The sequence below is a fragment of the Magallana gigas genome, chromosome 6, assembly GCF_963853765.1.
Source record: "Magallana gigas chromosome 6, xbMagGiga1.1, whole genome shotgun sequence".
In the NCBI taxonomy this organism is placed as follows: Eukaryota; Metazoa; Mollusca; class Bivalvia; order Ostreida; family Ostreidae; genus Magallana; species Magallana gigas.
Window position 1 is genome coordinate 15521002 of NC_088858.1, and position 16303 is coordinate 15537304.

The 16303-nt window shown below is 31.8% G+C and overlaps 2 protein-coding genes and 1 long non-coding RNA gene across 3 annotated transcripts; 2 read left to right on the forward strand and 1 right to left on the reverse strand.

Moving 5' to 3' along the window:
- Positions 1 to 436: 436 nt before the first annotated feature.
- LOC109618325 (uncharacterized) lies at positions 437 to 10589 on the reverse strand. The gene is made up of 3 exons (XR_002199248.3): positions 10487 to 10589; positions 1066 to 1262; positions 437 to 558 (listed from the first exon to the last, which is right to left on the reverse strand). It is a non-coding gene; the product is annotated as an uncharacterized lncRNA (long non-coding RNA).
- A 405-nt stretch (positions 10590 to 10994) lies between these two features.
- On the forward strand, positions 10995 to 13070 carry LOC105324953 (PE-PGRS family protein PE_PGRS47). Its single transcript, XM_034468406.2, has 3 exons — positions 10995 to 11076; positions 11786 to 12834; positions 12944 to 13070. Exons 2-3 carry the CDS (start codon positions 11788 to 11790, stop codon positions 12953 to 12955), a joined length of 1059 nt encoding a protein of 352 aa, XP_034324297.2. The 5' UTR covers positions 10995 to 11076; positions 11786 to 11787; the 3' UTR covers positions 12956 to 13070.
- Positions 13071 to 13412: 342 nt separating this feature from the next.
- On the forward strand, positions 13413 to 14537 carry LOC136276150 (elastin-like). The gene is made up of 3 exons (XM_066087251.1): positions 13413 to 13443; positions 13595 to 14283; positions 14393 to 14537. The coding sequence occupies exons 1-3, from the start codon at positions 13413 to 13415 to the stop codon at positions 14402 to 14404; spliced, it is 732 nt and encodes a 243-aa protein (XP_065943323.1). The 3' UTR covers positions 14405 to 14537.
- Positions 14538 to 16303: the final 1766 nt, after the last annotated feature.

A 16303-nucleotide genomic window follows, 5' to 3' on the forward strand; every position in this document is an offset into this window, starting at 1 on the left:
GATTTTGAGAAGTTCCCTTTTTTGGCAAGATTTTTTTTTAGACGAGGTTGCCCCTACCCCCACCCACACACACACTTTCAAAAACGATGGTACGTGCCTTTTTGAAAGTCAAATTATTCAATTGGCGTAATTTGGTATAATATGACACAGCATAAATTGCTAAATGTACGTCATTTACTTTTCCACCTTCTAAAACTTTACGTTACCATGCAAAAGAGCAGTACCGGAGTGACAGTGAAGGGGTTTACTATTTTATTTATCATTTCTAGAAACTTTTATCGTTATATGTCTAGAATTGTATAATTCAATCATTTACTTGGCATTCAGTTTTATTGCTCATAAGCTGATTAATTTTATGTACCTGAAGAACAAACACCTTAAAAAAGAGAAAGAAATGATAATGATTTATTATTCAACACAAATTAAAATAAGAAAGGATGCATTGTGGTAACTAAATGAATAGTACAGGTGTACTTTATTCTTGTTCTTCTTCAAAATATGCAGAATTAAAGAATTTGCTAGCCGACTTGGATCGTCTTTTTTTGCTTTAACAGCAATCTACAAAAAATAGAATATCATATATTACTATTCTCTTGTACAATGTTTCCGCAATATCCTAGTAGTGGATATTGCATTACATAAACTGTTAAGGATATATACATATATTTGGGTGAATCGTGTGCAAAACTGAGAGAAAATCTTCATATTTACTATCAGAAAACTGTGCATACTAAATGAGCATTCTTAATTTTAAGTCAGTTCCTAATAATTAGCAAAAGTATCAGGGAATAAATTTTCAAGATGATATCAAATATAATCAAGTAGATGAAACTAAATTTTATGCATGTGCAAGAAAATTAGAAAGCAGCACGACTTTAAAAGAAGACATAATTTCAAAGAACATATTACGATTGGTCAGGTAACATTGTGTGTGTATATATTGGAAAACATTTAGAACATTTAGAAAATAACATATATTCCATCAAGGGAAATGATCTTGGCATTGGTCATAATTATCAAAGTTTTGATTACATATTATCGCTGAATGAATGAAATCTTGCTTACACCTTGATTTGTGCTGAGTAATGGTATATTGCTGATTCTGAATTATGTGAGTTAATGTCTCTGGTGTGATCCATAACTTGTCTCGTCTGAAATGCATGTCACCATGCAAAGTCCCTGGGTCCTGTAAATAAACTCCACTATACTGTTACTTCAAGATAACATCGAATTCTATATTGTGTTTTGGTTGAAAGGCATTTCTGCAAAATCAAGATATTGTACAATAATATTTAACCATGATCACACCAAATGCCATGCCACTTTATTAAAATGTTTATGAAGAGGTACATTGAGAAATGCGCAAACTCAAATTTATACTAACCTATTGAAAAAAATAATTTTTTTTACTGCCACACACAAAATATGATATAAACATATTTTTCTTGATTTTTTCTACCAGGTATTCAAAATGTGAAAATTCATTAAGGGAATTGACAGCTTTATAGTAGCAAAACATTATTTTTAATTTTTATGACTTAAATGAAATGAATCTAAGCATTAAATTTATCATAAATATATTATGCGCATTTCTATCGAACACAGCAACCAAAAAATACAGTTAGAAAGATAGCCATATATTCTGTTTTCAAATGTTAACATATATCAATTTAATTTTTACTGTCCAGTGTGTTTAACAAATCATTCTTTAGATACACGAATAAATCTGATGCTGACTCTTTAAAACCGTCAGAGTTGTAATTACAATTATCCAATGTTTCTATAGTATATAAATAAACGCTAAGTCTAGATAACATACATGTACAAATTTATCCATACATATTTTCATGAACCTATTGCTTCATCCCCGATTCAAATTTTTCTAAATATTTTTTTTTGCTTTTAACAACCTGTTAATGTATCTTTAAATCACCATATCCGGTTATTTCATAAAAAGGGTGAACAATTAACTTTTTACATAGATGCATACTGAGTATATTGTTTTAAAAATTTTGTTCAGAAGAAAATGTTTATCAAGTTTATAACGGGGACTTCACACAGTAATGTTAATAAAAAATAAGCACGCAAGCAAAATATTACATAAACAAGAGTTTAAATAACTTTATTCTGACATCTGTAAATTATCTATATACATTTACTTTACCTTTCCATGCAATTTAAAGAAATATGCATAAAAATTCAACTTTTTCGTGATTCAAACCCCATCTAAAATGTAAGACACGGTTTAAATCCATTCTGACTGCGTTACCTCGACTAATCTAGACATGAACTACAGAAGGTATTAATGATTTTTTCCAAAAGTCAGATTTATTAGGAATATGCCTCTTTGATACAAAAATCGGAAATGGCAGTTTTCATGAAATTGTTTTACTCTAAACGTTAAGTTTAAATTAATTTTGTTTCAAAGAAGCAGTTTTTCACAATGATGAGGATTCTTTTAAAAATAGCGTGAAATCTGGCACAATCATAAATCGGTTATGGATATCTCTAAAATCCTCAATTATATATATATATATATATATATATATATATATATATATATATATATCAGGTTCCAGTAAATGTTTTACCAAACATTTCTCTTTACTCCTTACTAAAATTCTTACAGTAGTGAAGGAGAAACTTCAAGAGTACTGCACAATAATATACCTCAGAAGTGGTGTGATACTAAAAAACTCTAAAGAATTATTAGAAACCTTGAGGTCAAAAAATCTTACAAAAATCAATAGCATCAAAACGTACTATTTTTCAACGCTTTATACAACCATTCCCCATGAAAAATTAAAATCTAGGCTTTTTGATATCACAGACAGTTGTTTCTTCAATAAAAATGGAAGTCAAGTCGTAAAAATGCTTACCTTGTCATTTGAAATCCAATAATTTGTTAAAAGCCATTCTGATTGCACACAAAAGTACTTTGAAGTTGACATTAAAAAGATGCTTGAGTTTCTGATAGACATCATCTATATAGTTTTTGGAAATCAGGTCTTCCAACAATATGTTGGATTCCCAAAAGTCAGTACAAACTTTCCAATTAAAATTCTATACTGCTTTACATACAACAAAGCATCCAAAAAAATTCACATCCAATTCTGTAACTTTGATATATCCATCTTATCTCGGAAAACTAGCATAGTAACTGCAACACCCACTTTAAAAACCATTTTACAGAGGTAAACCTAGAATTCTTGCAAATATGTGATTTTTGACATTGTGTTCGGAATAACTTTAGTAAGTATTGGGATCGGTATTTATTTAGTAATTTGTTTCGTCGCAATTCTGGTTCAATTTCATTTGTTAATTATGTTTGTTTCACAATTGCTTCATAAAATTAAAACCTATATCAAATCCATATAAATGTACATATATAAACCTCGGATTTTATAAGTTCGAAAAACATACTTTTTAAGATTTGCAATTTCAACGAATTCCTTTTTAAATTATAATTGTTTGATAATTGTTTTATGATACTAAAACGTATAATTTATCCATGCACAGAATATTAACAATTCTCAATTTATATAAATAAAGATAATACGTTTCTGAAAAAAAAATATGTAAATGTTAAGATCTTACATTGGTTTCTTGTTTTTAAACAGATTTAAATCTGGGAACTTTTTAAATCCATCAAAGGATTCATGTTTATTGGTGTTTTGAGCCATCATTTTTGGATACGGGGCCGAATAGCAACATAAAAAATGTCTTGTCCCACATTGCAAATTTTAACAAAATATGAAATAAAAACATATTAATTTTATTATAAAAAGATAATTGCTATAAACATTGGCTCCTATATTTGATAAATTTTACTGCGTTGGGAAAATATTTAACGTATATCTTTTACAAAATGTAATTCAAATTCACAAGAGTATGCAAACAATAGGAAATGAAGCTATGCATATTATCGTTTACCATTATTTATGTTAGTTTAGTTTTCAAAATGTTATAATTGACAAGTTTGTCACTCATTCTAATGAACTTTCCTTCTTTTTACAGTAGCTGAACACATCCATAATAATATTTTTGATTTATAACAGTATTAACGGTATTCCTAAAATTAATATCTAAAATTGGTTGACTGATATAATTCCTAAATAAATTCATATAAATTAATAAAGAATATTAGGAGAAAGGGTAAAATAAAATGATTTATTTGGTTAAGATAATTACTGGTTAATATTTTACTTATATTGAAGCTGAACGTAATTTGAAATGCTTACATCTAATATTGATTTATCAAACTTATTATGCTAGTTGATTTATAGGGATAATTTTGTTTATTTTTTATTTAAAATTTTTTTTTTATCATACCCCTTTTAATAAATTTGGATCAGCTCAAATATAAAAATTTCTTGAATATATTTAATTCTTTATGAAAGTGAAATTTCGATTACAATTTATCTAAGAGTGTTTGTCGAATTTTTCATATTAAAGATCAACAATAGCATTTAAAATTTAAAAATAGTATTGTAATAAAAATTGAATTTTCCTGACTAGTGTTATCAGTATATGTATGTAGTGTTATACGTTAGTATGCAATTATTAACAACAAATGTATGCCTTTAGATAAATTGCTATATCCATTTTTTTGCGGTTTTATTTAACCCTTCTCCCCCCCCCCCCCCCCAAAAAAAAAAGAAAAATAAAGATATTGATTATTCCGAGACTTATATTGTCATTATATTGTAAAATCACATATCAAAAGAAACATTTCATTAATTTATCTAATAATGTATTAGTCTGTCGAACCACCTGTTCCAAGCTTTAGTTTTAAATGCGAAATTAGACTTGCATTGAGAAAACAATAAAACAGATGGTATCACGTTTTGTGAATGAAACGAGATTCGTAAATGTTGTTTGTAATTTTAAAAATTCTGTAAGTGTATGCAGTGTAGTAATCGTGTATTATTAAGAAATATTCGTTTGACAATTTAAAGATTAATTGGATTGTTTGCAAAAAAAAGAAAATGGCCCATCTTTGAAAAATAGTTAACGGACATGCAAATATTTTTTGATGAGTCGGCGAGAGGTGTTTGACACATGTCAGATGTAAGGCAAGAACGTTTAAAGAAGGTTGTCAAATGTTAATTATCTGTCGAAAACCTGAAAGTTTTATGGAGGTTGATGACTCTGTACTGACACAAGAATTGGGGATTACCCATTTTTACTTGGAAGGACTCAGTTTCTTAATACAATGTTTTAACCAATGAGAGGAAATGATCAACTTCCATTACATTATATTATTAAGAATTGCTAGTTAGATATGGGTCTTTGTTCCTTTAAAAGAACAGTGTCGCCTAATATGAATATGCGACTAATAGGTCCAATGAGCCAAGTGCAGTTTAGATTAATGTTTTATATGTTTACAGTATAAATTACAATGTTTATAATAATGCACAGTGTCCCAATAATAAACAATTACATGTACTTACTATTACTTACTGTATGTAAAATGTAAATGTATCGGAAAATGTCTGTATGAAAGAAAGATTAAAAGTTGCAATGCGGGATTGATTTTTAAAAAGGGTAAAAAAAGAAAATGAAAACGCGGGACTTTGTAAAAACAATATTTTGCTTAAAAAAGACATAATGACACTTACATGTTTTAATTTTATAAAATGTGTGATTATTGATATATTGACACACAATATACTTCCACGAGAACACTCAAATTCAACTCGTTTAAAGTGCAGTTAAATAAATTTAAGGTATATGGATTAAGTTTAATAATTTTAAGCATTAAAGTATAAGTTTTAATATAAATAAAATGAAGGCAAAGTGTAAAGAGATGATTTATTAAAATTTAAATTCAAAAAGGAAAGAAAAGATATATATTTATAATTACATGTAATTACATGTGTGTACAGGTTCACTCCAAATCTTAACTCCATCAGTTAACTTGGTTGCAGAAGTCTCTTGATCAATTTGTATTTAAAAGATTTAAAAACAAAAGTGTACATAAATTTTAATACATAAACGATTTATTCGCAAAGAAACATAATGTCCTTCATTCCGAATTACGATGTAAAGAGATTTTAATTTACAACCATGTTATTTCAATAAACTGTTGACTTTGGTTAAAATGTAACTTCATAAATCTTTGCAGACATAGATCATACAAAAGCTACTCTGTTCTTGGTTTACATAATGGAAGAAGAAAGAACCACGTAAAACACAGTTTAATAAATGAAAACAAAAATCAACGATAAAGGTTTCATATCAATTTAAAGGTTATGCAGATGATTTCAAATAATTTCCCACCACTTTAAAATCATGCATTTTAGATTCATCTATTTTTTCAGGAAGCAAGATTAAGAGATATTTCCCCATGAATCTAATCAGAAAGTCACGCAATCTTGAGCTGTTATCTTGGTTATCATCAATCAGTCGGTGCACTTTTCTAATGACTTCCTTTAATAAAAACTAAGTATTGATTTGTTGCATTACCCTTAAAGAACTTTTATGAACGAAAGTCAAACATCCCTAGATTTAAATAATTATGTATTACTTGGCTCCATTAAGAGTTTAACATATTCTCTTCTCTCGAACAGCTTAATTAATGATACGTCAACTTTAAAATAAGATTCAAGTTTTACAGGAAAAGTAAGTTCCTTTGTACATGATATATCATTACATAATTTACACGATTATTTCAAGACAGCAACTAAGAATTACTTTGAAAATTTTAAGAATGTAAACCTCCCCCTAAAATTCTAGAAAAGAAATAATTCAATAGGTTTTAAAATTAGTATTTATCAGCATATTGTACACAATGAAAGATCTTGCAAATCTCCATAACTTTCATATTCTGCATTTTTTCGGGATTTTTTTTAGTCCTAACTTGCAGACACTGGTTTATTTTGTTGCACAGACTTTGAAACTTGCACTGATTAAAAGACTACCTTACCTTTGATATTTGTGTTCGTCCATCGTACTTGTGTGGTGAAATTTAAAACATGTAAGCCTCCTTTAAAAATCTACAAGGTCAATCTTTTTAAAGCGTTTTACTTGTAACGTCTATATTGGAAAGATAAATACTAAGAATGTGAAATGTATGACCGACATCCCCTGAAGCCTTACCTATACTGGGTAAAAGGTGTTGAAAATTAAAAAAAAAATCTCTTCTTGAACCAGAAATCTAGCGGTAAAACAGGGTACTTTGGAAGGTAAACATGGAGCTTCCATCAAAATTGTAAGAAATGGAGAAACGGAAAGTTATGGGGTTTCCATCAAAATCGTGCGATCCATGCCCTCGCTAGATCAATGATTTCTGATGTAAAAATGGATTTCTATCGCTAATATAGTAAATGTTATTTAATCACTTAAATTTGTTTTCTTCCTTGTCGGTGCTTAGAAGATAAATATGAGCAAGGAAGCATAATATACCATAAATGTGAAAGCCATGGTTCCATATTGTTATACGTTCTGGGGCTAGGGTAGGGTATTTAAAACGCGTTCAAAGATTATTCTTTTATATAATTTTTTCTTGACATCTCGCAATGAAATGAAAGGCATTAGGATGAACTTGATTATAAAACATCTGGCATTGAGTTTCAAATGCAAAAGAAAGGAATAGGTTATGTAGTGAAAATTGCTATTAATTTTTTTCTACTATCCTGTTTAAAAAAAAACTTGGTGAGGTATATATTACAATTTTGAATCTACGATGCAAGGTTGCAGAAATAAGCAAACGTGGCCCCGCAATGATCTATCCGAAGCAACTGCAGTGACGAAAGTGTCATAATAAAGAATCTATTAGTGTTTCAGTATAAAGCCTCTTTTATAATTCTAATCAGATCACTTTATTATAAATAAAATTACATGTACATTAACAAACATTTGATTATCATTATAAACTTAAAGATAAGCATTAGGGTGTAGGTTTTTTTTTTCTCTCGCAATGATCCCTAACGTATCCCCACACATCATGTATCTTTATAAGCACATTCAATTAAAGCCAGTTAAAATATGTTATATGTTATACATTATCTCCCTTATCAATACATAAATTAAATTATTAACGGTTTTCGCATAGCCCAATTTGTTGCGTACACAAAAAAGGAAAATGCAGTTGCTAAGTGATGCAGGTTATGTCATATTTTGATAATTCAAACCTCCAAAGTAGTTTCGAATGTAAATATTCAAACTACTGAGCTTATGAGAAAAGAAAAAAAAATAATCGAAAAACTGTTTATCAAGTTAGCTGAGAATGCATTGGTTTCTATCTAATATATATTCCATTAAGCTAAGCAAGGTTAAAACAATCATTTATTCTAGTATATATAATTATATATCATTTCGTCTAATCCCAGAGCAATTTTTTTCAAAGTGCGTAAATATCGACGATATCAACGCACTTTGAAAAAAATATTTTTTTTTCAAAGTGCATTGACTTGGTCCCGAAATTAACGCACTCTGAAAAAAATTCTTTAAAGTGTGTAATTTTTCAAATTGCGTTGTAAGAGTGCATAAATACAATACTCTGATTTAAAACCACTACCACCTCCTTATACGGACGAAAATATTACACGCTTTATGTTTTGTCTAATAATAAATCAAAAGAACTTCGTTCCGATTTTTCCAATCTTACTCATGCAGAAAACCTCCCTCCAAAGCGGTATCAAACGAAAAATCACCTGAGATATTGAAATTTAACAAGCTATTATTGTTTGAAGGTCGCGGAATTTGATTGGCCTTTGACGATATTTTTCAACTACAAGCGTTTCAGCAGATTTAACAAGATCCCTTCTTCTTTCTCCTACAGTTCAGTGCATTAGATCAAATCGTTAGTGGTCGAAGACTCGAATCAAGACAGTGTGACAAAGGTTTAATTTTATAAAATGATCCAGAAAAACAAGCATTTTTAATATCGACACATACGGATTATTTTTAGTTAATATTGGAAGTGATCATATATGATATTTCGACGAGTTTAAACTTTTATTTTCTTTTTAATCTTGTTTAAAAAGAAATTAATTGCGACTAATTTATGTCATTCAAAATGACACTTTGTAATTAACCGTCACTTAATTAGTGGTTACGATGACAGGTTTCAGTAGGACATTATTCATAATCGTCCAGACGTTTCTACTCAGTTTCAAACCCAATCAGTCATAAATTATCATGATCATCACCTTCTCTAAAACATTGGTTAATGGTTTTTTAAACTTAGCTTATTCATGTAAATTTAAAAAATTTTAGTCGAGCGAAAAAGATATAAACACTAAATGAAGGCATTATTATATAATTAATAAAAAAGGTATTCAACAAATGTTAAAACCAATAAATTGGAGAATCTGAAAAATACCATAGAAATCAATTTATAAAAAAGTTGTTCATAAATGTTTTTAAAAAATATTAGCTCGATGCATTTAAACGTATCTACACTTCCTAACTTACGCTCGCATTTGTAAAATATCTTGTTATGTATACCCCATGTACAATGGATATGGTTTGAGAGAAACAATAAAATTACCATTCATTGATAATAATATAAAATGAACACATTAAAAAGAATCCACACATGATAAAAACCAATGATATAAAACAAAATACGCCTTTTTAAAATGAAGTCATGTTTTAAAGATATGTATTATGTTGATTTTTATTTTAAAAAAGATTATATATCTTAACATTAAAACTTAATAATAATATTTGAAAGAATATGTAGTTTCATAATAAATTAAAAAGTGGTGACTTTTTTTTTTAATTTTGAGATTCCCCCATTCTTTCAATTCCACAGGAGTTTCTTTGATCCTATACGTTCAAAACGTGCACATTTATGTGTCCATCTCTACGAGCGTTCGTCGATACAATTTTTTGTTATGTTCTAATTTGATTTACCCTCAATGCTTCGATAAGAAAATCTTTTTTAAAATCGTATGTAATAACGAGCGAGAGTTTACTAGTTTTATAATAAGACATATACGAATTTGTAAAATATTTTGATAGCAAAACTATTGATAATGTCCCTAATTTTTTAGTTTGTTTTTAATTGACATTAAGAATCGCAAATTGGAATTGTGATTAAAGTGGTCCATAACACCCCCAACAACACTAAATCCACTAAACTGTTTGATTCCTGACATCATTAAAGATCTTCAATCTTAATTAAGTAGAAAATTTTTTTAAAATTTGCTCTTTCGATTCACACTATTCATTTATTTAAAAGGATCTTAAATATGTTTAATGTTTAATAAACAAATTAAAAGCGAATATTTTTGTATTTAACAAAATTTCAAAATTTTAATGTTTATTTTAATTTCATGTTACAGTTTTGGGACAAGGTAAACTGTTTTTAAATGAGCTGTAAAACATTAAGTGAAACAATAATTTCCCCTTCCTCATTTAACACCGTTTAAGAAGAACTTTCAAGAAAGAACAAATCCATAACCAAATTATATAGCAATATTTTCCCCCTAATGCGTAGTTGAAAAGAACTGTCAAAAACAAAAGGATAACTTACCCTCTAATTTGTTCAGGACAAACTTTCTATCGTATTCTGTTTTTTTAACATAACGAATAAGTATTTTCTAGATCTGAACCATTTAAAAAATATTGTATGTGTGTCAACAGTTTTTTATAAGGACAGTTAGGTTAAAGGTGACTATAAACTTTTTGTAATCTCACAATTCTGCGCTTTGTTTCCATAAATATATTAGTAACAACCAATGAATATTAATTCAATTATCAAACAAACAAGATAACTGTGCTCTGAATTTGATGACTAAGAGGAAGTGGAATTATAATGTGGTTGAGGAGGAGCATGGTCCAATATAACGGGAATATGATTTATATAACTATATCAAAAATAGATTATACAAGATTAAAAAAAGAAAAGTCATTACCTTTCATGAAATAATCATCATGATCAAAACGTATGATTAGTTTGTCTCAAATTTGCATCATAATCACGTTCCACTGTTTTATTTTTAAGAATTAGTTTGTTTTCATGCTTTACATTGATGACGTATGTTTTTGAAAATATATAAAAGGGATACGGTTAAACAAAACAGTAGGACTTTTAGTTTAAGAGCCTCCAGATCCACACAGCAGGTAAGAAAGAAATACACCTCTCGTTTACATTTCGCAGCTTCTAAATCGGATTTTTTTTAAACTGTATTAGTCTCCCTAAGAAGAAAAGTTCTGTGCTTATGCTTTCTTTATTTTCTATACTTAATAATAGTTTAAAGCTTAACAAATAATATCGAACAATATAGAGAAGATCTGATGGTTATATTAAATTGTTGACCACCCAGCTACCATAAACGGGGCTAAGTAAATTAAGAAACGCCAAAACTTCAAATTCAATAGTCGATTGCTCATATTCCTATTTTTTCTGTCGAACAATAGTTCAAATGAAGCCATTCGTTTAATTACATTATAAGTATATTTAAACTACTTTTCAATAAAAAAAATCAATAATAATAGACTCATATATATCTGATAAATCATTGTAGATGATTAAATGTAAGTTCAGATATTATTTATTGTCAACGATTTTTTTTATAAACCCAAGTAGTAAGGAAAATAGCGGCTTTTTAGTACTTAGTAGAATGAATTTAACGGTATCTATGTTAAATACTTTTATCTCATGAAATGTGCACCTAAATACGGTTCCAACAATATGCTTTAAGAATAGTTGAATGATGTATTACCGAGAAAGCACTATCACAAGCCCTATCCTAAATTACAACATTGAATAAAAATTGGCAAAATATACACATCTTTTTTTTAGACCCAACTATTTGTCTTCCATTTGTAGTCATGATCAAGCAAATCTTCCTCCTCTGCTCCTTGGCCAGTGTTTTTGCCGATTCTGAAAAATACGGTGGTTGCAATGGCTACGGATGTGCCGTTGGTGTAAACCAGTACGGCCCAGGGGGTGCATCCAGTACCTTCTTTTCCTCTGGAGGAATTGGCGGACAGCAAGTATTGGGTGGACTTGAACATCAATTGCTCGGTGGATCTTTAGGAGGTCTAGGACCCATTGCTGCCGGTCCAGGTGGCGCTGCTGCTTCAAGTGCCGCTGCTTCCAGTGGGCGCTTTGGAGGCTCTGCTGCATCATCAGCAGCAGCTAGTGGAGCACCAGGTTTAAACTTTGCAGGACCCGTTGGTTTTGGAAACAATGGTTTCAATGGTTTCAATAGCTTTGACGATGGCAACTTTGGCTTGAATAATTTTGGATTGAATTCCGCCGGGCCCGGGGCTGCTGCCTCATCAAGTGCCGCTGCTGCCGGTGGACCTTTTGGTGGAGCTGCTTCCTCCTCAGCCGCTGCATCAGGTGCTCCTGGTTTCGGTAACAACGTCGGTTTCCCAGGTCTTCAAGGATTCCAAGGTGGTTTCCAAGGATTCCAAGGTGGCCTTCAAGGATTTCAAGGTGGTCTCCAAGGATTCCAAGGTGGTCTTCAAGGATTCCAAGGTGGCCTTCAAGGATTTCAAGGCGGTCTCCAAGGATTCCAAGGTGGTTTCCAGGGAGTACAAGGGTTCCAGGGATTCCCAGGCGTCCCATCCTTTGGATTTCCAGGGAGTGCTGCAGCCGGAGCCGCGGCTTCTAGTGACGACGGATCAGCCTCCGCATCCTCTGCTGCCTCTACTGGTGCCCAAGCCTCCGTTTCTGGTTCAAATTTCCCAGGTATTGGACGACCTTATCCATTCCCCGGAAGTGTACTTCCTACCTATCCCGTTGTACCGCAAGTTTACCCAGGAGTCCCCACTTACCCACTTCCAGGCGTATCCACTTACCCAGTCCCAGGGGCGCCCGTAACATCTTATCCATTTCCCTCGCGTAGACCATTCAGACCGATTGGAAGGGTATGTATCTTATTTATACGGCATCTTCATGTCTTACTCTAAGCAGAATCTTTATTTTTCAATTCTATTAAGCATTCAAATGTAAACAAACTTTTTTTTTCTATTTCAGAAGGTATATTGAGAAAATTTGTCCAGAAATACTCAATCCAGGAATACTTTGATACCATCTCATATTGTTGTTGTTGTGTATCTGTTTTAAAGCAATCAAATTATTAAATAAATAATACTTGAATTGTTGTGCTTTGTATCATCACCATTTAATGCTAAACAAAAGGTTTATTGTGGTTTAAACGTTTTTCGTTTAGCATCAATTCCTTATTAATCCAGTTAACGCGAAATCTTATGTTCAAAGATGTAACAATTTTTATGAATAGGACCATTGTCCTCGAACATTCATATCATCTAAATTGTGCAATTACCTATTTTCTGAAATATTGATTCCTCACAGTGTATGAAAAGGGTTTGGTTGTTGGAACGCAGTAAACGTTGGATATAAAATGCGCATTTGCCAGTCATGAAACAAGGGGTACTAATCTAAATTATTGTGAAGGTAGACGCCTGAATGAAAACTAATTTTGATGGGACCTTTACTATTTCCAGCCATTCACAGTCAGTTTTGTGAATTTCACGTATTTTTCAAAGTAATTTCATTCAAATAATTGACAATTCTCATATGGCTCGTCGTAGTGACACCAGAAAATCTATTCAAGCAAAACGAGATTACGCTTTTTTTAAAACCAAAACCTTAAGACAGCATGAGGACCCGTTGGTTTTGGAAACAATGGTTTCAATAGCTTTGACGATGGCAGCTTTGGCTTGAATAATTTTGGATTCAATTCCGGTGGAGCTGCTTCTGCAGCCTCTAGCGCTGCCGCCGCCGGTGGACCTTTTGGTGGAGCTGCTTCCTCCTCAGCCGCTGCATCAGGTGCTCCTGGTTTTGGTTTGAATGTTGGTTTCCCAGGTCTCCTAGGATTCCAAGGTGGTCTCCAAGGATTCCAAGGTGGTCTCCAAGGATTCCAAGGTGGTCTCCAAGGATTCCAAAGTGGTCTCCAAGGATTCCTAGGTGGTTTCCAAGGAGTACAAGGTGGTTTCCAAGGAGTACAAGGGTTCCAGGGATTCCCAGGCGTCCCATCCTTTGGATTTCCTGGAGGTGCTGCAGCCGGAGCCGCGGCTTCTAGTGACGACGGATCAGCCTCCGCCTCCTCTGCTGCTTCTACTGGCGCCCAAGCCTCCGTTTCAAGTTCAAAATTTCCAGGAGTCCCCACTTACCCAATTCCAGGCGTGCCCACTTATCCACTTCCAGGCGTACCCACCTACCCAGTTCCAGGCGTACCCACTTACCCAGTTCCAGGCGTGCCCACTTACCCACGTCGTGGCGTACCTAGTTACCCACTTCCAGGCGTACCTTTACCCCCTTTTTCAGGTCAACCACGTAGACCATTTGGAAAGGTATGTATCACTCAATTTTCGAACAACAATTGCAAATGTAACTCTTAGCTACATCTTTATTTTGCAGCCATGCAATTAAAGGTTTAACATTTTCCTTTTTCTCTTTCAGAGGGTATATTGAGAAGTTGAGAATAAACCAATCCAGAAATACACTGATCACCATTTGCAATATTGTTGTTGTGTGTCTGTTATTAAGCAATAAAAAAAAATAACAATTTCTACTAGACTTTTTGTTGCTTGTTGATACATTGTTTAAATGCTTTTAATTTACTGACAATACGGCTTACTGTGGTTTTATCAGTTTTTTTCTGTTTTGCGGTAAAGTGTGATGATTTTATTTGTTCAGCCGTAGTTGAGGCGATCAACGAAATTAAATTTTCAGTAATAAATCGAATTCACATCAATTTTAATGAATTTTGTAAGACAATTTTAAACAAAGCTTCGTATAATTAAAACTGAGCATTGTACATTATACAAGACGATTAAATGCTTATGGTGTATGAAAAGGAATTTATTACTGGAAAACAGCGAATTTTACAATGTATATTAAATGTGTACTGTGGCATGGAGCGCAAATACTCTTTACTGTAAAAGAGGACGCTCGTTTAATACGGCAAGTTTATAATCCTTTGCATTTTCGGTCAACTATAGGCCGATCAATTTGGAGTATTTTTGTAGAAGTTTCTTCACACTTCTAGCATGTTAAAATAATCTCACTCTATAACAGAGATACACTAAATCTGAAGACATCAAATATAAAACTTAATAATTTTTGTTTTTACTTTGCACGCAATGAATTATTTGGTGAAAATAACCAATGGAAGCAAACTGAAAAAATTAAAAACATAAATCTTCATTAAACACACAGAATGCTTGACTGGCATTTTGGAATGACCTTTGAATTAAAATTAAATCGACAGTTTCTATTTAATTAGGTTGGCTCACTACAGTACACCTCTTTGAAATAGTTTCTCACAGAAATTTACATGATTCTGATGGAAATGGTTTATAAAAGTATAGAAATCGATGGAAATTTTGGATTAAAAAATAATTTTTTCAAGCATTTAGTTCAGTCAATGTGAACAAAATCCCAAGGCGGGTTGAAACTCATGACCTGCGGTTTACAAGCCCGATACTTTAACCACTATTTATATAATGTATTTCTACTCTTATGTTTTTCCTATAAAATGATCATACAAGAATTATAATATTGCGGAATCGTCAAGAAAACGGCCACACAGTGTTGTCTCATTGAATATGACATGTCCAGTATAATTGATTTTTGGATTGAGGTGAAATAGTCGTAAAGTACCCAGATAAAGTCTTTGGTTAAGAAGTAAATTACCCCCAAAAAATTATCATAATCATAAAAATTATTGATATACTGTCTTGAAACATTTTAAGATATGATTTGTGTAGCTTAATAAAAATAGCTGAAATTGAAACCCCTCGAAAACCATGTCAACCGACGCAATGCAGAGGTTGACAATGGTTTTCGAGAGGTGTCAATTTCAAATGTTTCTGAAATGACTTGAATTCTACGGAGAACTGTACGCGCATAATGTACGCGCATGTAACAATTCGTTTTATTATACTTTCATGTTAAATACTGAAATCTGATTGTTGTAGACGCAGTTGGTAATCCGTTCTATTACCCTTAGCGTTAGCAACACACTTGACAACGGGTAACACAACCCAAATTGTTACATGCGCGTAAATTATGCGCGTACGGTTAACAGTAGAATTCACTTCATTTCTATATAAAAACAGTAAAATTTTCTTTAAAATTAAGACATTCAGTATAATAAAATGAATAGTGCCTGTTTGGGAGGGTAACTGTTGAAATTGACACCCCTCGAAAACCACTGTCAACCTCAGCATCGCGTCGGTTGATAATGGTTGTCTTGGGGTGTCAATTTCAACAGTTACCCTCCCAAACAGGCACTATTTATATAATGGTACCCGTTGCCAAGTATGTTGCAAAGGCTGAGGGTGACAGAACAGATTATTAACGAGACTG